The sequence below is a fragment of the Euleptes europaea genome, chromosome 21, assembly GCF_029931775.1.
Source record: "Euleptes europaea isolate rEulEur1 chromosome 21, rEulEur1.hap1, whole genome shotgun sequence".
Taxonomy (NCBI): Eukaryota; Metazoa; Chordata; class Lepidosauria; order Squamata; family Sphaerodactylidae; genus Euleptes; species Euleptes europaea.
Genome location: NC_079332.1, coordinates 15,221,359 through 15,242,911, shown reverse-complemented (window position 1 = coordinate 15,242,911; position 21,553 = coordinate 15,221,359). Strand labels below are relative to the sequence as shown.

General features: G+C 49.5%; 2 protein-coding genes across 2 annotated transcripts; one reads left to right on the top strand and one right to left on the bottom strand.

The window, feature by feature from the left end:
• GID4 (GID complex subunit 4 homolog) lies at positions 1-11,012 on the bottom strand. Its single transcript, XM_056866476.1, has 6 exons — positions 10,785-11,012; positions 5,179-5,238; positions 4,951-5,058; positions 3,261-3,362; positions 1,504-1,634; positions 1-69 (listed from the first exon to the last, which is right to left on the bottom strand). Exons 1-6 carry the CDS (start codon positions 10,995-10,997, stop codon positions 6-8), a joined length of 678 nt encoding a protein of 225 aa, XP_056722454.1. The 5' UTR covers positions 10,998-11,012; the 3' UTR covers positions 1-5.
• Positions 11,013-12,572: 1,560 nt separating this feature from the next.
• ATPAF2 (ATP synthase mitochondrial F1 complex assembly factor 2) lies at positions 12,573-20,871 on the top strand. Its single transcript, XM_056866475.1, has 8 exons — positions 12,573-12,705; positions 14,071-14,115; positions 15,270-15,415; positions 15,882-15,979; positions 17,111-17,191; positions 17,509-17,621; positions 18,483-18,598; positions 20,734-20,871. Exons 1-8 carry the CDS (start codon positions 12,573-12,575, stop codon positions 20,869-20,871), a joined length of 870 nt encoding a protein of 289 aa, XP_056722453.1.
• Positions 20,872-21,553: the final 682 nt, after the last annotated feature.

The following is a 21,553-nucleotide window of genomic DNA, read 5'->3' as shown; positions in this document are numbered from 1 at the left end:
CGCCGTCACCGGAATTCATAAATGGGCGCGCTGTACTCTGGGACATGGGTCAGATTCAGGGATTGGTACCTGTGGGGAGGGAAAGCCAAACAAAGAAGAAGAGGAGTTGGTTTTTATATGCCGACTTTCTCTACCACTTAAGGAAGAATCAAACCGGCTTACAATCCCCTTCCCTTCCCCACAATGGACAACCCTAACCCTGTGAGGTAGGTGGAGATGAGAGAGCTGTGACTAGCCCAAGGTCACCCAGAAGGCTTTATGTGGACGAGTGGGGAAACCAACCCGGTTTTCCAGACTAGCCTCTGCCGCTCATGTGGAGGAGAGGGGAATCAAACCCCGGTTCTCCAGAGTAGAGTCCACCCCTACAAACCACTGCTCTTAACCACTACACCATGCTGGCTCTAAAGTGTTTCAAGGGGAAGAGACTGTCTCAGGAAGCACTGCTGCAGTCTCCTTCTTGGGAATGTTCATAAGAGAGGCAGGCCCTGCTGGATCAGACCAAGGCCCACCAAGTCCAGCAGTCTGTTCACTCATCCCCCATTCCCCTCCCTCTGACAAGAAGACACCCTGCCTTCGTTAGAATCACTGGCTATTGCCACCCTAAGCATAATTACTTATAAAAGGACTGTGCTCTAGATCTGTAACGTTCCACCTGGGCCAACTGACATGGTAAATTCCCCTTTTGTATTTGTGTTTTTTAAAAATACATTATGACAAAATATATATTTTTTAAAAGGGGAAGAGCCTTGGACCTTGGACTTCATTTATTTAAAACATTAATCGGCCGCCTTTCTTGCTTACAGAGCTTAAGGTGGTTTAGGTTGTAAATAAAATACCCAAAATCCATAAAAACACACAAAACCACACCTCAAAAGGGATATTGCAGAGCTTGAGAAGGTGCAAAAAAGAGCAACCAAAATGATCAGGGGGCCGGAGCAACTGCCCTATGAGGATCAATTAAAACGCTTAGGGCTGTTTAGCTTGGAAAGAAGGCTGTTAAGGGGAGACATGAGAGAGGTCTGCAAAATGATGCATGGTAAAGAGAGAGTGGACAGGGAGAAGCTTTTCTCCCTCTCTCATAATACCAGAACGCGGGGTCATCTGCTGAAGCTAGAGGGGGAGAGATTTAAAACAGACCAAAGGAAGTATTTCTTCACACAATGCATAGTGAAATTGTGGAACTCCCTGCCCTGGGATGTGGTGATGGCTGCCATCTTGGAAGGTTTTAGGAGGGGAGTGGACATGTTCATGGAAGAGAGGGCTATTTATGGCTACTAGTAAAAGTGGATACTAGTCATTATGCATACCCATTCTCTCCAGGATCAGATGAGCATGTCAAATATCTTAGGTGTTGTGTAACACAGGCAGGATAAATGCTGCTGCAGTCATCTTGTTTGTGGGCTTCCTGGAGGCACCTGGGTGGCCACTGTATGAACAGCCTGCTGGACTTGATGGGCCTTGGTCTGATCCAGCAGGGCCTTTCTGATGTTCTGAAATGCTTACCATTCTGAACTCCTGTGATAATAATAGCCCTCTATAGATGCCACAGATTTCTGGAAGCATATGTAATAAAACCCGGCGAAGGAAGCCCCGCTGATGTCTTTGATGGTGTGATCAGGCACCAAGAACTGTTCCTGTGAACAGAAAAAATTTAAAATAGGAGGAATAAGAACACAGAGAGCTGAAACAGTACAGGGAGAGGGTGTGTGTGGTGACCTTATCTGCACCTCATGGGGGTGGGGAGGACTTGGCATTTCCTCAAGCCAAAGAGGACACGAGTGTTTTGGGGCTTCACCTGAGGCCGAGAACTTCCAAGTGAGTTTACTTTCTCTGGTAGGAGTTGTGGGGAAGGGAACAACGAATCATAGAATTGGAAAGTACACCCCAGGGTCATCTAGTCTACCCCCCTGAACAATGCAGGAAATTCGAGAGCCAAGCACTGAAGCAACCCTTCCTGCCCTCCCTCATGATCTGCCTAAGTTCACAAATACAACTAAGCCTATATACTTATAATAAATTTATTTAATAAAATAAACACAGCCACTATCACATGAAGCTGTCTTAGAATCGTAGAGTTGGAAGGTACTTCCAGGGTCATCTAGTCCAACCCCCTGAACAATGCAGGAAATTCACAACTACCTCCCCACCCCACACCTCCAGTGACCCCCTACTCCATGCCCAGAAGATGGCAAAAAAACCTAAACAAAAAAAACTCCAGGATCCCTGGCTTATCTGGCCTGGAGAAAAATTCCTTCCAAAGTGGCGATCGGCAATTTTTCTCCAGGCCAGATCAGCCAGGGATCCTGGAGGGCTTTTTGCCAACTTCTGGGAATGGAGTAGGGGGTCACTGGGGGTGTCGGGGGGAGGTAGTTGTGAATTTCCTGCATTGTTCAGGGGGTTGGACTAGATGACCCTGGAAGTACCTTCCAACTCTACGATTCTAAGACAGCGTCACGTGATGGTGGCTGTGTTTATTTTATTAAATAAATGTATTATAAATATATAGGCATAATTTTATTTGTGAACTTAGGCAGAACGTGAGAGGGAGGGCAGGAAGGGTTACGCCAGTGTTTGGCTCTCGTGGCCCTTTCTTGCATGCCCAGGGTAGTGCTGATCGCCACCTTGGGGTCAGGAAGCAATTTTCCTCCAGGCCAGATTGGCCAGGGATCCTGAACGAGTTTTTGTTGCCATCTTCTGGCCCTGGAGTAGGGGTTGCTCAGGGTCTGGGGGGGAAGTAGTTGTGACTTTCCTGCATTGTGCAGGGAGTTGGACTAGATGACCCTGGAGGCCCCTTCCAACTCTATGATTCTATGAAGGTTGGCAGGATTTTAAAGAGGGAGGCTGCGGGGCTTAGAGACTTCCTGAGAGAAGGACTATCCCAGGGAACTATCCCTCTCCTTCCTGTCCTGTGGCCCGGAGAAGCCTACCCAGGTCACCCGCAGCACGGCCCAGGGTGGAAGCGCGGGGTGGGGGCAGTGGGGGAGGAGCCTCACACGGGGTCAGAGATCCAGTATATCATGCAACAGGCACAGGATTGCCCAGGGCTGTTAGGATTCGGCAAGGCCACCCCGTGTCTCCCAGAGCGAGGGAGATGAATGCGGGCGAGGAGGGCCGGGATCTCTCATTTTTTCCAGATCAATCTTCAACGGGAAACAGCAGCCCCGATGCAACCTCTGCTTGCTGCGACGCTGCCCTCTCAGTCCCGCCTCCTCTGCAAGGCATCTCCCCACACCGCCTCATGGGAATGCATGCCCCTTTACCTTCCACCTCATGAAGACAAAGTCATCGCTCTTCAAATCCTCATAATCAAAGTCATCGGAGTTAAATGTTTTTGCATACTGGTAAAAGGCTGGGAACTTTCCCTAAAAGGAGAAAACAACAACATTAAAAAATAGAATCATAAAGTTGGAAGGGACCGCCACGGTCATCTAGTCCAACCCCCTGCACATGCAACACTTCAGACAACGAGGGGGAAAGGGAGAGCTCCTTTTGTCCACATGAGTTCAGAGCCATAGTCAAGAGAGCTCCCCCAAAGAGACCAGGGGTATTCTCCTTCCAGCGTGGTGTAGTGGTTCAGCGGTGGTTTGGAGTGGTGGACTATGATCTGGAGAGCCGGGTTTGAGTCCCCAGTCCTCCATATGAGCAGTGGAGGCTAATCTGGAGAATAGGGTTGGTTTCCCTATTCCTACACATGAAGCCAGCTGGGTGACCTTAGGCTAGTCACAGCTTTCCCAGCCCCACCTACCTCACCAGGATGTCTGTTGTGGGGAGGGGAAGGTGATTGTAAACCAGTTAGATTCTTCCTTGAGAAGTAGAGAAAGTCAGCATATAAAAAACAACTCTTCTTCTTTCTTCCACAAGGCTCCTTTCTCCACTGGGATGCAGAAGCCCGTGTACCCTTGGACTTATCTTGGTATTTTTTTAATCTAGATATTTATACTCTGCTTCTCTTCTCAGGAGGGATCCAAAGCATCTTCTGCATCATTCTCGATGCTTCCGCCGAAGAAGTTTTTTATACCCTGCTTTTCTCTCCTTTAAGGAGTCTCAAAGTGATTTACAAATTCCTTCCCTTCCCCACAACAAACACCTTCTGAGGTAGGCGGGGTTGAATTCGGAGGCAACTGGGACTGGCCCAAGGTCACCCAGCAGGCTTCATGTGGAGGAGTGGGGGAATCAAACCTGGTTCTCCAGATCAGAGTCCACCGCTCTTAACCAGCACGCTGGTGTATGTCGTTATTCAGTCCTGGGGAGTCCCTTGTTCTGAACTTGTGAATTAACTCAAGTTCAGCAATCTCCTCTCAGTCTAACCAGCCTCACACGGGTGTTGGTGAGGAAAAATGGAGTGGGAAAAGTGCATCAAATAAATAAAAATCCTCAAGGCCATTCGTTTTAGACTCCTACCTGGAATCTATTGATCTTTGGAGGCACCCAAGTTCTAATTCCTGCACAAGCTTCTATTGGGTAGAAGCAGAAGAGTTGGTTTTTATACTCCGCTTTTCTCTACCTTTTTTTAAGGAGTCTCAAAGTGGCTTATATTCACCTTCCCTTCCCCTCCCTACAACAGACACCTTGTGAGGTCGGTGGGGCTGAGCGAGTTCGGAGAGAACTGTGACTGGCCCAAGGTCACCCAGCAGGCTTCATGTGTAGGAGTGGGGAATCGAACCTGGTTCTCCAGATTAGAATCCACCGCTCTTAACATCTACGCCAGGATAAAATGGAAAAGAATTACGTTAAGCCAAGCTGGATTCCCACCAGGAGAAAGGTAATGAAGTAAATGAAGTAAATAAAAAAATGAAGTAAATAAATAAACAAAATAAAATATAGTTTCTTACACAGAAAGATCTTTAAAAATAATAATAATAATAATAATGGAGTAGCACTTCTCCTGGTCAGCTGGAAACAGTACAACCCCATCAAGGGGAAAAAGCAAGTCACGCAGGGGGTACTCACCCAATGTTTACGATCAACGTCTTCGTCCGCATCCCACTTCCGCGTTAAAAACGGGTGCTTTTTACTGATTATTTCCCCTTCAAAGAAAGTCGTGAGGGTCGGATATTCCTGCAGGGAGCCAAAGCCGGAATGTCAGAAACACTGTAAACCCCAAAAAGGTAAATGTGTCTCCCATTTGCGGCTGGAGCAGCAGCCTCTGCCTTCCACACCGCAGGCCCCCATGCTTACCTCCGTAAGGCCTTTAATCTTCAAGTAGCCGCAGAGATAGGAGTTCTCCATGTCCACATGCTAGAAGAAAAAGGAGAGACCACCTGTGACCGAAGATGCATGCCTGGGGAGGGGGGGGGCAACCAAAGGTACCAACAGGCCGGGAGGGTGGGATGCTAAAAACGAGGCCCCCCAACCCACGTACCCCCAACTCCAAGCTCTTTGAAGGAAAGACGGGGTAGAAAATGAAGGAAGAAGGGAAAGAAGAGTTGATTTTTATACCCCCAATTTTCTGAAACCAGTTTACAATCCCCTTCCTCTCCTCACAACAGATACCTTGTGAGATGAGGCTGAGAGAGTTCTGAGAGAACTGTGACTAGCCCAAGGTCACCCAGCTGGCCTCATGTGGAGGAGAGGGGAATCGAACCCAGTTCTCCAGATCAGAGTCTGCCGCTCATGTGGAGGAGCGGGGAATCAAACCTGGTTCTCCAGATTAGCGTCCACCACTCCTAACCACACCATCATGCTGGAAGTGCTGGTGACCACAAGGGAACCCTGCAGGTTAAGACTGAGGTCTGCTGAGCCCAGCGTTAGGTTTCCAATACTGGCACGCTAGAGGTCTCCTCGCAAGCAGGGGATGCAGACACTGGCCCTCCACTGTTAGTGTTTAGGGTGGAAGACCCAGGTTCGAATCCCCGCTCTGCTATGGAAGCTTGCTGGGTCGCCTTGGGCCAGTCACACACTCTCAGCCTGTCCTACATCGTAGGGTCGTTCCGAGGATAAAATGGAAGAGAGGAGAATTAGGTAAGCTGCCTTGAGCCCTCAGTGGGGAGAAAGGCAGGGAGTAAATGAAGTAAATAAATAAAGTCAACGATTTCACAGGTTGTTCATCACGATCCAGTCTCGCTACTGCGACAGAATAAGCTGTCGATAAACCTCGTCATGTATTTAGCCGTGCGGGACTGTTGACTTGGAAATACAGATCCAAAGTGCGTGCCGAGCCCTTTCAAGGGAGAGCGCTGTTCCGATCCCCCAGGCAGAGAAACCTTTCCGAAGCCAAGAAACCGGGGAAGCCTGTCAGCTAAATTAAGGCAATGCTGGGGAAATATCAGTGGTTACTAAGCAACGGCAGGCTGCTTTTTTAAGGTGCCGGCTCCGCGCCAGTTGGAAAACCATTTCACGAGCGTTTGACATTATACCAGAGGCAACGAGACACGATGGCCGGCAACGTTCTGGGAGGGGAGATTTCCAGACCTGCTCCAGGACGCCTGAGCAGCGTGCGTCTTGCTCCTCATATCCTTCAAGCGGCTCAAAGCCGCATTTGTTTTCCCAAAAGGGAAGAACAGTCTGTGGACGCTACTGAAGCGCTGGCCACGGAGCTGGGAAACTGACTAATTTGCCTGCCATGCAAGCAGCCGCTCGGACCGCTGCCATTCCGGATGGTTCACAAAAACCCGACAGAGGAGTCCACGCCCTCCGACGCGTTCTGCCTTGCCTGCAATTTCAGAGTCCCTACATAAGAACGTAAGAAAGGCCCAGCTGGATCAGAAGGGGTCCATCAAGTCCAGCAGTCTGTTCACACAGTGGCCAACCAGGTGCCTCTAGGAAGCCCACAAGCAAGACAACTGCAGCATCCTTGTCCTGCCTGCCTTCCACAGCACCTAAGATAATAGGCATGCTCCTCTGATCCTGGAGAGATTAGTTATGCATCATGACTAGTATCCATTTTGACCAATAGCCATGGATAGCCCTATCCCCCATGAACATGTCCAAGCCCCCCTTCAAGCCTTCCAAGTTGGCAGCCACCACCACATCCTGGGGCAGGGAGTTCCACAATTCCCTCCTTGGCTCTGCTGCCACATATCCAACTCCCAGCTCCTGGCGTTTAGCTCTAGATGGGCCCTTTCTGTCATCTCCATTTCTCACTTCCCCCATTCTATGTAGTTGGTTTATTGAAAACATTTCTTATGCTGCTGCCTTTCCACCCAAATAGGGTCCCCAAGGTTGCAAGCATCAAACGCTAAATCGTTTCAACTTAAGAACATTTAAAATGAAGGATATATACACAAAAATTCAATAAACAGTTCAATAAAAGAGTATAAATGCACAAAACACACAAAAACAGTTATGGGAAACGTAAAACAAAACAACGTCTTCATTGAACGTCAGAAGACAACAGAAAGAACTTCAGAAGAGCCCTGCTGGATCAGTCCAGTGAGGGCCCATCTAGTCCAGCATCCCGTCTCACACAGCAGCCATTGCCAACCAGTTCCTCTGGAGGTTCAAAAACAGGGCATGGAGGCCTGGCGACTAAAGAGAACTTCCATATTCGGTGGCAGTCAGCCTCTGAATCCAGAGCCAGGAGGCAGCATCCGCGGAAGGGCCTGGCCTTTCTGCCTGGATTGTTGGTCCTCCAGATTAGCCACGGTGTGAGACAGGATTCTGGACTAGATAGACCAGTGGCCTGATCCAGCAAGGTTCCTCTTATCAGGGGAAGGCCTCGGCCTCCGTGCCCTGTTGTTGGCCCTCCAGAGGAACTGGTTGGCCGCAGTGTGAGACGGGATGCTGGACTGGATGGACCTTTAGTGCTCTGACCCAGCAGGGCTCGTCTCATGTTCTGACCCACAAGCAGAACATGGAAAAGCTTGGCTTGCCCTCACTCAACCCTTGCAGGTGACTGCAAGACGGCACGCTCCAGGGCAGAGCACGCCGCACCACAGCTGTTGCTGCTGGTTCTTCCCTGCCCACCCCCAGCATCGCAACACACCTGCGATGGAGCAACCTGTCCCTCCCCAAAGCACAAAGCCTTCTATCTACACAACAAACAATTTGATTCTTAACAGCCAAAGAAGGCGTAATTTTAGTCAGCAGATAACCTTGCAACTTTTGGTCCGACGGGATTTTCTTCCTTAGTCCCTTTCTTAGGATTTTCTTTCTTAGTCTTGGGGATTCACCCCCCCTTCCTTTGTCGCAACAGCGATTGCTACAGGGCAGACGCACACCGAAAGAAAAAGGGCCTGAAGAATTACTGTGCTTGAGCCCAACCGATTGCTGCATTGAAGGCTGAAACCTTCTCCCCACCCCGACCCCGGATGAGGCTTCTCCTAGGGCCACCACTCCTCCTGTAGCTTGTATGAATGGCAACTCTTAAAAACACGATGCTAGTCTGAAAGGATTCTGGCCCAACAGCGCTTCCCTTAATTTCCTACGCCGAGTTCGAACCAAAACTACAGCTTTGGGACAGGGAGAAACCAGTTCTCTAGTGCAGTGGTTCCCAAACATTTCAGGCCACCGCCCCCTCGGCTCCACAAACTCAACCCTAGTGCCCTATCCAACAACACCTCTAGTGCCCCCCTGCTGCTCCCTTCCCTCTTAGTGCCCCTCTAGGTAATCCCACTGCCCCCCAGGGGGTGGTACTGCCCACTTTGGGAACCACTGAGCTAGCGGATCGGCATGGGCCGCCTTCAGACAAAGCAACGATTACGTAGCAGCCTTTTAATTACTGCAATCTAGGAGATGCTGCCCCGACCCGAATGGCCCAAGCCAGCCCGTTTTCGTCAGATCTCGGAAGCTAACCTGGGTCGGCCCTGGCTAGTACTTGGATGGAAGACTGCCAAGGAAGTGTAGGGTTGCTACACAGAGGTAGGCAATGGAAAACCACCTCTGTTTGTCTCTTGCCCTGACCTGGATGGCCCAGGCTAGCCAGTTTTCATCAGATCTCGGAAGCTAACCTGGGTCAGCCCTGGATGGGAGACCACCAAGGAAGTTCAGGGTGGCTGCACAGAGGCAGGCGATGGCAAAACCACCTCTGAACGTCTCATGCCTTGAAAACCCTACAGGGTCACAGTAAGTCGGCTGCAACTTGACAGCACTTTCCGCCGCCACTAGGAGATGCTACTGGAAATCTCTCCATCCCTATCAGAAGCAAGGTGGATCAGAAGCAACATGACCGACACAGGGAAAGGGCCTCAGATGGCAGACGGGAAAAGATTACAAGGAAAGCACATTGGGTTCAAGGGAAGGGACAGAAACAGGATAAGAGTTGCGGAACTGGATTACACATCCAGAATTTATACGCCCTACAGAGAGGAGGAAAACCAGACTGAGGATAGCGAGAGGAAAAGAGGAGTGTTATCTTGAGTGCAATCTGGGTCAGGAGGAAACCACTGAGATAGTATCTGGAGTGGAAACAGGGGTGCATCCAAGGTGTCAGCCGGAAATCTGGAGCAGCAGCAAATGGGGGGGGGGGAGTTACAGGACAGCAATCTAAAAAGCGGGGCAAAGGGGGAGACAACCAACCCGTAACCCATTTCCGTATCTCCCCAGAGAGATACCCTATAGTAGGATCAGCAATACATCCAGGGGGGTATCCAGAACTAGGTTACACATCTATAGCTTAAATGACTCACAGGAAGGGGCACTGCATCCAGGGTTGAGAGGGGAAAGAGAACAGGGGGGTAATAGCCAGGGTGGAAATGGGGGTGTATGTGACGTAGATCAATGAATGTGGAGCAATAGGGAAGGGTTAGGAGAGAGACGCAGCCCAGAATATACACTCATGCCACTCTTGGGCATCAGAAACAGGGGAAGGGAGAGGAGGGAAAGAAAACTGAAAATAATATCCAGAGCTGGATCAGGGATATAGTCAGCAAACGATACAGAACATTCATACATATGAAATACAGACGCTGCATATTCATGAACCTTTATATTTTACATACATACATATATATACACACAGATTTACACATGTATATACATATATTTATACACACACACCCCTTAACTGCATATGCACGTGTGTGTGTGTGTGTGTGTGTGTGTGTATATATATATATATATATATATACACACACATACACACACCCACACACACACAAATGCACACATTCGTACACACATACACATACATTCATATATATATATATATGTATATATATACGTGTATATGCACACATGTACATCCATACCTACATATATGCACACATCTACATACACATTCATATATACATGCACACATGTTCATATATGCATGCACACCCATATATATCTGCACACACTCATATATGTACATACATATATGCACACATTCATATACTCACACACACATATGCACACATTCGTTATATACACACACACACATATAAATATATATACACACATACATACACACAAATAAGTATAAACACATATACACACACACATATACACACACACATATATATGCATGCGTATATACACACATTCATATATGTATACATATATATGCGCATTCACATGCATATGCATGCATATATATGCACACATCCATATACACACACACACACACACACACATATATATATTCGCAAATGCTTACATATATATGGATGCTTGCATATATATGTGTGCCTATTTGCGAATATACATATATGCACATATGGAAACGCACCCGCACATCTGCGTCCCTGCTCACTGCTGTGCGACGTGTATCTCCCTCCCACGCCTGCACAGATGCCGGCAGGGACAAGCAAGGGCTCCCCGTGGTCGGGGACGAGAAGCGGGGTGACACCCCCCCAGATGGGTCCCGTGAGCGCGCGTGCGCAGGAGGCCGCCCCCCCTCCCCCCTCCCCCCTCCCCCCTCCTACCTGCACGACCACCTCCACCTCGTAGGCGTTGCCCTTGGAGCGCTGCTGCCCGCGGAACTTGGCGCCGCTGTAGAGGCGGCTGGTGGCGACGCCGGGCTGCGCCGTGTTGATGGGCGGCGGCGGCTCGAGGCGGGCGGCGGCGGCGGCGGCGGCCCCCGGGGGCAGGGGCGGCGGGGGCGGCGGGCAGCAGCAGGAGGCGCTGCGCACCGGCATGGGGGCGGCGGGCGGGTCCCCCGGCGCCAGCGCGGCCCCCGGGGGAAGGCTGGCCCGGCCGCCTCCCTTGGCTGCGCGGCCCCGGCCGGACGAGCGTCTCCCCCACCTCAGCGGCGGCCGCGGCGTCATCGCCCGCCGCCCGGCCCCGCCCCGCCCCGTCCGGCGCGCGCGCGCCTCCCCATTGGCCGCGCTCCGCAGCGCGACGGCGGCGCCGGGGGGACAAAACGCGTTTGTGACGCGCCTTTCCGGGGCCCCGCCCCCTTCCCGCGGCGGGCAAGATGGCGGCGCCCAGGAGGAAGGGCTGAGGCAGCGTCAGAAGGGCAGAATTAGGGATAGATAGATAGATAGATAGATAGATTGCTAGATTGACAGATAGATATAGATATATAGATATAGATAGATAGATAGATATAGATGAGATAGAGATAGATAGATTGCTAGATAGATAGATAGATAGATAGACTGCTAGATGATAGAGAGAGAGACTGATAGATAGATAGATAGATAGATAGATAGATAGATATAGATGAGATAGAGATAGATATATTATAGATAGATAGATTGCTAGATAGATAGATTGCTAGATAGATAGATAGATAGATAGATAGACTGCTAGATGATAGAGAGAGACAGATAGATAGATAGATAGATAGATAGATAGATAGATAGATATAGATGAGATAGAGATAGATATATTATAGATAGATAGATTGCTAGATAGATAGATTGCTAGATAGATAGATAGGTAGATAGATAGATAGATAGACTGCTAGATGATAGAGAGAGACAGATAGATAGATAGATAGATAGATAGATATAGATGAGATAGAGATAGATATATTATAGATAGATAGATTGCTAGATAGATAGATTGCTAGATAGATAGATAGATAGATAGACTGCTAGATGATAGAGAGAGAGACTGATAGATAGATAGATTGATAGATAGATATAGATATATAGATAGATAGATAGATATAATTGAGATAGAGATAGATATATTATAGATAGATTGCTAGATAGATTGCTAGATAGATAGATAGACTGCTAGATGATAGAGAGAGAGACAGACAGATAGATAGATAGATAGATAGATAGATAGATGTAGGTAGATAGGTAGGTAGATACTTTATTTGCGGCACTTAGCCAGTCAAAACATGGTATAACGGAAATAGGAGCTGACATTTGGATTTGGGGTCGGAGGGCGGGCAAGGCTGTTTTTAAATGAAGGGCTCTTGGGGAGACCTGGGCTCGGCTTTCCCCACAGGGATTTGCAGCTTCTATAAGTGTACATGCTAGAGCGATACGTTTATTGCATGCTGTGTTGCCACGGTGTACCTATTTTGTGTGCGATTTAGAAAAGAGGAATAGCAGCCACAGGATTTCAAATAAAGGGCTCTTGGTCCACGCTGGGGAGACCTGAACTAGGCTTTCCCTACAGGGATTTGCAGGTTCTATAAGGGTTTTAAAAAGAGGAATCGTAGCCACGGGCAACTTGGTGGAGGGACAGTGTTGGGAAGAGAGCTGCTGCAGGTTGGTTGCTTCTCTTTCCTCCTTTACCACCCCCCCCCCATGATGTGGCGTCGCAGCATACAGAACCTGCTCTCCAGCATCCCTGCTGCGTTCCAGTGCCGACGTCCGGCTCTCTTTGCTCGTCGGCTGGTATTTTTGCAAGTGGATTTGAGGCAGCCGTACACGCCGCAGCCAGGTAAGGTTGCAGGCGGGGCTTGGTTTTTCCATAATGAGTTGGGAGGGGGTCATGCCCTGACCTGGATAGCCCAGGCTAGCCTGATCTCATCAGATCTCAGAAGCTAAGCAGGGTCAACCCTGGCTAGTACTTGAATGGGAGACCACCAAGGAAGTCCAGGGTTACTATGCAAAGGAAGGCAATGGCAAACCACCTGTGTTAGTCTCTTGCCTTGAAAACCCTACTGGTTTGCTATCAGTTGGCTATGACTTGCCAGCACTTTCCACCACCAGTCTCACTTCTGACCTGGATGGCCCAGGCTAGCCCGAACTCGTCAGATCTTAGAAGCTAAGCAGGGTCAGCCCTTGCTAGTACTTGAATGAGAGACCTCCAAGGAAGTCCAGTGTCACTTTGGCGAGGAAGGCAATGGCAAATCACTTCTGTTAATCTTTTGCCTTGAAAACCCTACTAGGTTGCTATAAGTTGGCTATGGCTTGATGGTACTTTACATATGGCTTGGTGACAGAGCCTCTGCTTGGCATGCAGAAGGTCCCATGTTCAATCCCCAGCATCTTCAGTTAAAAGGATCAGGTAGTGGGTGATATGAAAGACCTCCGCCTAGGACCCTGGAGAGCTACTGCCAGTCAGAGTAGACAAAATAGGAAAGCGATAGATGTAACCAAGAGAAAGAGGACACACTTAAAGATATGACTGCGTTGTCAGGAGTCAGGAGTCATGCGGTCCAGGCAGGCTCTTGACATGAGTTAGGTCCATTTCTGTTCAAGAGCATCTTTCGGTTTTGTTTCCCTGAGCTGTTCAAACTATCCCCGCTCCCTGCCTTCCCCCCCTGCTCTGACCTTGAGTCGCAAACAGGCAACTTCAGTATTATGGCTTGATCACTCCCTGCTTCCCACCAGGCACTGTTATCTCCCAATTCCCAGGCCTGCTTGATCTTGCACCTGGGGTTGCTTTGTGCTTAAAGTTATGCTTTGTAGAATGGATGGTCATTAGCAGCTTTGAACCTGTGGATTGCTTATTCTGTACCTGCGGCTCCTGAATAAACGTTTACCTGCTTTAGACCTGCCTGCCTGAGCAAGTGACTTTTTGGGATTGCCGAGGTTGGCTGGAGAACCTCACATGCGTTCTTTCACACCTGGTTACGCTTTTGTTCTTGCGTGTTTGTCGTGGCTTTAGTTGATATTGTGCTCTTAAACTCTGAAGATGCTTCGGACTAAAGTGAGGAGGCAGGATCAAACATCTTAAAGAAATAGTCTATTGATTTCAGCCAACTTCGGCAAACCTTGCATTTATTTGCAAGTTGCATATGTTGCGTGAGAGTCACAGGTTTTATTTGTGTACTGACCAGAAATACTTTTACCTTCTCAGAAAGGAAGAGGTTTTACCAGAACGTTAGCATCTCCCAAGGTGAAGGTGAGCTTTCCCCTCAGTTGTAAGTTTTCCACTGTCATCTAAATGCCTGAAATAAATCTATCTGAATCCTGTCCTATCTCAAGATGGCTGAGAGGTGGGGAGTAAGCAAAATTGAGTACCAGGTTAGGAGAATACTGGGTTTGGATGATAAGATTCAGGCAGTGAACTCAACAGATACATGGTACAAGAGTTTGATCTTCACTGTTGTGAATTGTTTCAAAAAAACAATTCCCACTAGGGTTGCCATTTCCAGGTTGGGAAATACCTGGAGATTTGGGGGTGGAGCCTGAGGAGGACGAGGTTTGAGGGAGGGGAAGGACTTCAGTGGGTTATAATGCCATAGAGTCCACCGTCCAAAGGGGCCATTTTCTCCAGGGGAACTGCTGTCTGTCGCCCGGAGATCAGTTGTAATCCCAGGAGATCTCCAGCCACCACCTGGAGGCTGGCAACCCTGTCTCCCACCCCAATTTCTAGGCCTTATGGCTAGAAAGATAAGCTAGAAATATATGCAAGCAACATCTGGTGAAGTCTCCAAAGTCAGAGGGGGTAGCGGTGAATCTTTTCCAATGGTTGATCAGAATCAGAATAAATAGCAACATGAGAAGTGATTGTATGCAAACCCCCTTACTTTGTATAATGTGCAGATATGCCTGCTTTGGATGAAGCTGAACGTTGGGTTTGTCTTTCTAAGCACAGGGTATAAGAAGCCCTAGACCTAAAGATATATAAGACACTGCCCATGCAGAGCTTCCTGCATCAAAATGAGAATTTTCAAGGAACTTGTTTTTCTAGCATTGAAATTAGGGTTGCCAACCTCCAGGCACTAGCTGGAAATCTCCTGCTATTGCAACTGATCTCCAGCCAATAGAGAACAGTTAACCTGGAGAAAATAGCTGCTTGGGCAATTGGACTCTATGGCAATGAAGTCCCTCCCCAAGCCATGCCCTCCTTAGGCTCCACCCCACAAATCTCCAGGTAATTCCCAAACTGGAGATGGCAACCCTAATTGACGTCCAAATGTGCTGAATATCAGCTGCAGACCTAATTATGAGTTCCTGGGACTGACTTCTACTCAGACCATCTTAAGATTGCTCCCAGACCTAGTCGCTTTAAAAAATGTATGCATATATTTTTTAAAAAACTTTCTCCTTTAGGAGGTTTTGAAATCAACCTGGACCACCGGAAGCTGAAAACCCCCCAGAACAAGATCTTCACCGTGCCCAGCAAGACTTTGGCACTGGCGGTGGCGACGGAATGGGACTTGCAGCAGGACACGGTCAAGTTTTTCACCATGCACCTGGTAAGTCAAACGGATCTTTTTCTGTTGCCGTGCTGCCCTGCCATCGTTTTTCCTGGCGCCTGCCAAGAGCTTTTAGCTAGTGGGTGGGGCTTTTGCCCAGCGAGATTTCTGATTGGCTGAACCCATTAAAAGGCAATCCTGTTAAATCCAAGCTTCTGCCTGAAATGCTGCAGAGGCACTGCTGGAGTTATGCATGACCTCACTCCCTGATAATTCGTGATTGGCTTTGCCTCTTGTGGCAGCCATTTTCTGGCTGTGCCCACCACCCCGTCTCCACTCCCATCTGCAGGCTCAAAAAGGTTGGGGACCCCTAGGTTACAGAGAGGGGAGAAAACACTGGCTGTCTTGCAGAGGGTGCGATTTGGGTCGGGGACTCAGTGGGTCCCCCCCTTCCTGTGCGATTTGGGTCCGGGACTCAGTGGGTCCCCCCCCTTCCCGTGCGTGTAACCCATCCCTTGCTTTCCAGACGACTTTGTGCAACACTGCTCTGGACAACCCGTCGCAGCGCAGCAGAGAGCAGCTCATCCGGGCGGCCGTGAAGTTCTTGGAGACGGATACCATCTGGTAGGAGTGCTTCCGGCGTTCGTTGCGGGCCGGGGAATCTAGAAGTTTCTTAAATAAGCACATTAGGAGATACGGTTATGGCCCATTCTCTCTCGCTTGTGTGTGAAAATTCGCCCTCCTCCCTTCTCTTCAGGCATCCGTGCTGTCGGTCAGAATGCTCTACCATGGGTAGGAAAGGGCTGCATTTTTAGTGGGATGAGACTTTTACTGGAGAGCCAGCATGAGTGTAGTGGTTAAAAGCGGCGGACTCTAGTCTGGAGAACCAGGTTCGATTCCCCACTCCTCCACATGAGCAGCAGACTTTCATCTGGAGAACCGGGCTTGTTTCTCCGCTCCTCTACATGCAGCCTGCTGGGTGACCTTGGGCTAGTCACAGCCCTTTCTGAACTCTCTCAGCCCCACCTACCTTACAAGGGGTCTCTTGTGGGGAGGGGGCTATTGTAAGCCGCTTTGAGACTTCTTGAGAGCCAGCATGGTGTAGTGGTTAAGAGCAGTGGTTTGGAGTGGTGGAATCTGATCTGGAGAACCAGGTTTGATTCCCTACTCCACATGAGCGGCGGAGGCTAATCTGGTGAACTGGATTTGTTTCCCCACTCCTACACATGAAGCCAGCAGGGTGACCTTGGGCTAGTCACAGCTCTTTTAGAGCTCTCTCAGCCCCACCTACCTCACAGGGTGTCTGTTGTGGGGAGGGGAAGATGATTGTAAGCTGGTTTGATTCTTCCTTAAGTTGTAGAGAAAGTCGGTATATAAAAGCTAACTCTTCTTCTTGATTAAGGGTTATTTGTTACATGTAAATGCACTGGCCTCTATGCCACTATGATGTGTATAATTGCCTCAACTACGATTTGAACCTTTGCAACCACTGTGGATTCCTTTGGGGGTATCGGGCATTTTCATCGATGCATCAATAAATTCTTTTTTTCTAGAATAAAGACTTGGCCTTCGCTTTTGATAACTTAGGGTCAGGCTCCCATTGTTTCATTATCCCTCCCCCCCGGTCAGGTCAAAGTATGAAGACTGGGAGGGGGGGCAGCAGCAGAGGGCAGAACAAAGCAAATAATATAGATGCAGTTTGAGCGTGGCTGAAAAAATCCAGTGACCGGCCGTGCTTTCTTCTTGTTGTCCCAGCTACCGGCTGGAAGAGCCGCCTGCTTTGGTGGAATTGCAGAAAAATGAATGGGACCCCCTCGTCGTGTGGGCGGAGAAAAGGTGAATGGGTGCTGAGGGGCAATGCCCCCCAAAGAAATAGGCACACGGGTCTTGCAGGCCCCTCTCGAGGATACCCACTGCTCACGACACGAGTGAACTCTCTTCTTCGCTGTGACCTGATGGGGAACAGAGGGCTGGAGGAGGGTGGTGAGAATGGAGCTTGTGATGCAAACATAAAAACATGAGAAAAGCCCTGCTGGATCACACCAAGGCCCATCAAGAAGGGCTCGGAAGCTACTGCATCGCTAGCTTATTTCAGATCCCTGTGGATCTAACCTGTGCCCTTTTTATTCTCCTCCCTCCCCACCCCCAACCAGGTACAACGTAGTCATTGGCTCTTCAACCAGCATCCTTGGTCCCAGCATCCCACAAAGCACCAAAGACACCTTCGCTAGCCACCTGGCGTCGTACAACACCTGGGCTCTGCATGGTATGGATGGGGAAATTCCCTAGATTCTTCGTAATCATTCCCTGACTCTGTTTCCCATTTGGGGTGGGTTGCTCCAATGGGAAGTATCCTTCCGGAGATTAAGTCCTGAGTCCCCCATCTTGCTGCGGGGACAGGTTTTGGGGTGGGGAGGCCAAAGACCGAGGAACCTTGCCCCCATCCACAGCTAACCTTCAGTCGCACAGTGAAGATTCTTGCGCAGCTCCTGTCAAAGTAATATTTTTAAAGATCTCCACACCCCATCAACACTCCAATGGCCAGTCAAAAGCCCTGGGGTGGGGTGGGGGCACAAGCTACACCTGACCCACTTTCTAAAAACACTTGATGGGTGCCCGGAAAAGTGTTGGTGGGCAACGTGGTGCCCATGGGGATCTCCACGTTAGAGTGTCAGTGTAGGAGCAAGGAGACCTGTATTCAAACATTTACTCAGGGGTTTAGGGGTTTATTTATTCAGGGGTTCAGGGGCTAAGCATGTACTTGCAGTGCAGAAGACTGTGGGTTCGGTTCCCGGTATCTTCAGGGAAGGAGTCTCCAGTCAGCAGTGCTGACATAAACCTGGCTGGGTGATTGTGGGTCCGTCACTTTCTTAGTCTGCCCTACCTCAGAGGGTTGTGGTGCGGATGATACAGAGGATAACCCAGCCACGTGCACCGGCCTTGAAGTCCTCGGAGGAAGTTATGCCATCTATTTTATATCCACCTTGATATTTTTAAGTCGCGCCCTCTGATCAACAAGTGTGGCAGTTAACCCTTCTCTAACTGGACAAGAATGTCGTGACACAAATATCTTTTTTGTTCCTCCTCTGCTTTCCCTCCCATCTTGGATATTTTCCCCTCTCGCCAGGCATAGAGTACATGATCACCCAGCTGAAGTCTCTGATTCTCTCGATGGGCCTCCTGGACAAACAGCTGACGGTGGAGCAAGCCGTCCTATTGTCTCGCCTCGAGGAAGAATACCAGGTGACTCTCGCCCCAGCCCAGATCCACACTCTGAACATCAGCCCTTCTCCTTTTAGATCTGGGGGGGGGGCTTTGTGCTGTGTGCTTTGGGTGCCCCCCCTCGTTTTAAAGTGGGGGGAGGGCTCAGGGCCTCTCATGGGTCGGGTGGAACAGGGTTCAAATCCTGCTTTGCTTGTTGGAGTGGCCATGGGCAAGGAACCTCAGTTCTCCTTCACCTGAGTGGCAGACTCTAATCTGGTGAACCGGGTTGGTTTCCCCACTCCTACGCATAAAGCCAGCTGGGTGACCTTGGGCTAGTCACGGTTCTCTCCGAACTCTCTCAGCCCCACCCACAGGGTACCTGTTGTGGGGAGAGGAAGGGAAGGTGATTGTAAGCCGGTTTGATTCTTCCTTAAGTGGTAGAGAAAGTTGGCATATAAAAACCAACTCTTCTTCTGTCTGTGCATTGGGCTGTGACGTCACTCAGATTCTTCTCCCTCAATGTGTAAAAAATGATAGGCTGGAATTCAGAGCCGAGGCGACTGACGTGCCCTGCCAGTTGAACTTACTTGTGTGCATAGGCGATGCAACTGAAAAATGCCTTTGCATGCATTACCTTATCTCAGATAATTCAGTTTGCTTCAGCTAAGCTTGGGTTATGAATTATGCAGATTATTTACCTGTTCTGTATGATTCACACTCTTTCAGCCAGCCAAGGAGAGAGGAAGAGTGCTACGCGCATAAGTGTCAGCTCTTATCTACTTAAAAATAATAATCCTCCCCTTTCTGCATTTCTGCTTCCGTGCTTTCAAGCTCATCCTCCTAGCCAGCGAGGCTAGGTACTTGCTCTCGTCCAACAGGAAAGCTGGCATTTTAAAGGATCCCTGCTTCTGTGTGCAATAATTTTTGCACTGGCATGGGGTGGCTGTTGAATAGATGCATCCCTCTGCTGTAAAAATACCAAGTCCTTCCACACAGTTAGTCTGATGGATGAAATAATGCAGCAAAAGCGTTTTTATAACACCGTATAGAAGATGCTAGACAATGTAGGGAATGCTACTAAGCAGATCTACTTAGGAGTAAGTCACATGAACAGATGCCACTGCCTTATACTGAATCAGATTCTTGGTCCATCAAAGTCAGTATTGTCTACTCAGACGGGCAGCGGCTCTCCAGGGTCTCAGGCAGAGGTCTTTCACATCACCTACTTACCTGGTTCCTTTAACTGGAAATATCAGGGATTGTACCTGGGACCTTCTGCATGCCAAGCAGATGCTCTACCACTGAGCCACAGCCCCTCCCATGTAATTCAGTGGAGCTTACTCCCAGGAAAGTGCCTTTAGGACTGCAGCTGTAATCTTGGTCTCTCTCACATGTTCACACAGAGCCAAAGGCAAGATCTTGCATTTGCTCATGAAAATGCCCAGTATCTGTGGTTACCCCTCTCGTCCCAGCTTATATGAGCCCTGTGCACATGACCTCTCCCTAAGCTGACTGAATGTACAGAGTGTGGGCATGAGTGCGCTAGCCCCATCCTCTGCCTTTGCATGACTGCTGGCTCGCAAGCATGGTGCCTATGCGCGGAAACATCTCCCTTTCTGTGGTCAGCAATGCTCGGCAAGCGGTGACCCCAATGACGTGAAAGGCAGCATGTGTGCGAACAGGGCCTTCCATGCGTAGGCCCCATTGCTCATGCAGCTGTGAGGAGACTGAGCCAGTGCACTCACGCCATCTCTCTCATTCTGCACTTTCAGTCAACGTATGGAGGGGTTGTGCGGACAGGGCTATAATGCGGCACACAAGAAGAAAACAGTGAGGGAGTCCCCAGGCGAGAAATGCTTATCTGAACAAAACGAGAACTTAGATAAAGAATGTGGGAATTATTGGGCTCAGGGGTTAAGCATGCACTTGCAGTGCAGAAGATTCCAGGTTCGGTTCCTGGTATCTCCGGTAAGCAGTGGTGAGAAAAACCCTGGAAAGCCACTGCCAATGAGAGGAGATCCTATAGGGCAGTTGAGGTTTCCTCCCCCCAGACTTGAGGGAATCAGTCATATTTTTTGAGGATTAAGCCCCATCTGGAGGACTGACATCCCTGGAGAAGGGCAGGAGAAATGATTTACTTGTGGTCCCATTTTGTCTGTTTTCTCTCTTCCCAGATCCAACACTGGGGGAGCGTGGAGTGGGCCCACGATTACGACGTCTATGACCTGCGTGCTCGCACCGCCGCTGCCACCCTTTTCATTCACCTGTGTTCGGAGAGTTCCACCGTGAAGCACAAGGTGATGCAGGACTGAGCGTGGATGGAGAAGGAGCTCGCGTCAGGAGGTTGCTGGGGCAGAATGATCGACAGAGCTGGACCAGTGGCGGCATGTCTGCTTCCCAAGACTCAAGGGCTCGCGATGCACCATAGCCTAGCCATGGTTCTCCCCATGGGCCTGTGCGGGGCAACATCAACCCTGTTGCCTGTGTCCATTCCTCCAGTGGCCTTGGGTTATGGGCCCAGGGTGTTTCAAGAATCGCAGCCTTCTGCATGGACCTTTTTCTAACCTCCCTGTGCGCCCCAGAGAAATGAAGGGTGGTATGGAGTTCAACAGGAACCAAAATGGCTCCCCCATCCTAACCGGAGCCAGCTTCTCTGTCTGTATCAGAGCACTGTTTTGTCATTAAGAACTAAAATAGAGGGGTGGCCAGATCCGCGTTCTCCAAAGCCTTTGGAGATTTGCAATGGGCTGAAGGGTCTCTCCCAGTTCTGGGAGAGGGGCCTGTACCTTCCCTCCTTCCCTAGGAGCCCCTAACTGAAGCAAATAGATCCTGCGCTGGCTCCACTGCAGGCCCTTCAAGCCAGTTAAAAAACGTTCCTGCAGCGAACCAAAAGTGACTTCCCCCCCATTCCCATCCTCCCCCCATGTTGGATTAAAGGCTGCTGTTTGACACTGTGCACAACTTGTTTATATATTTTAATAAAGGCTTCTGTCC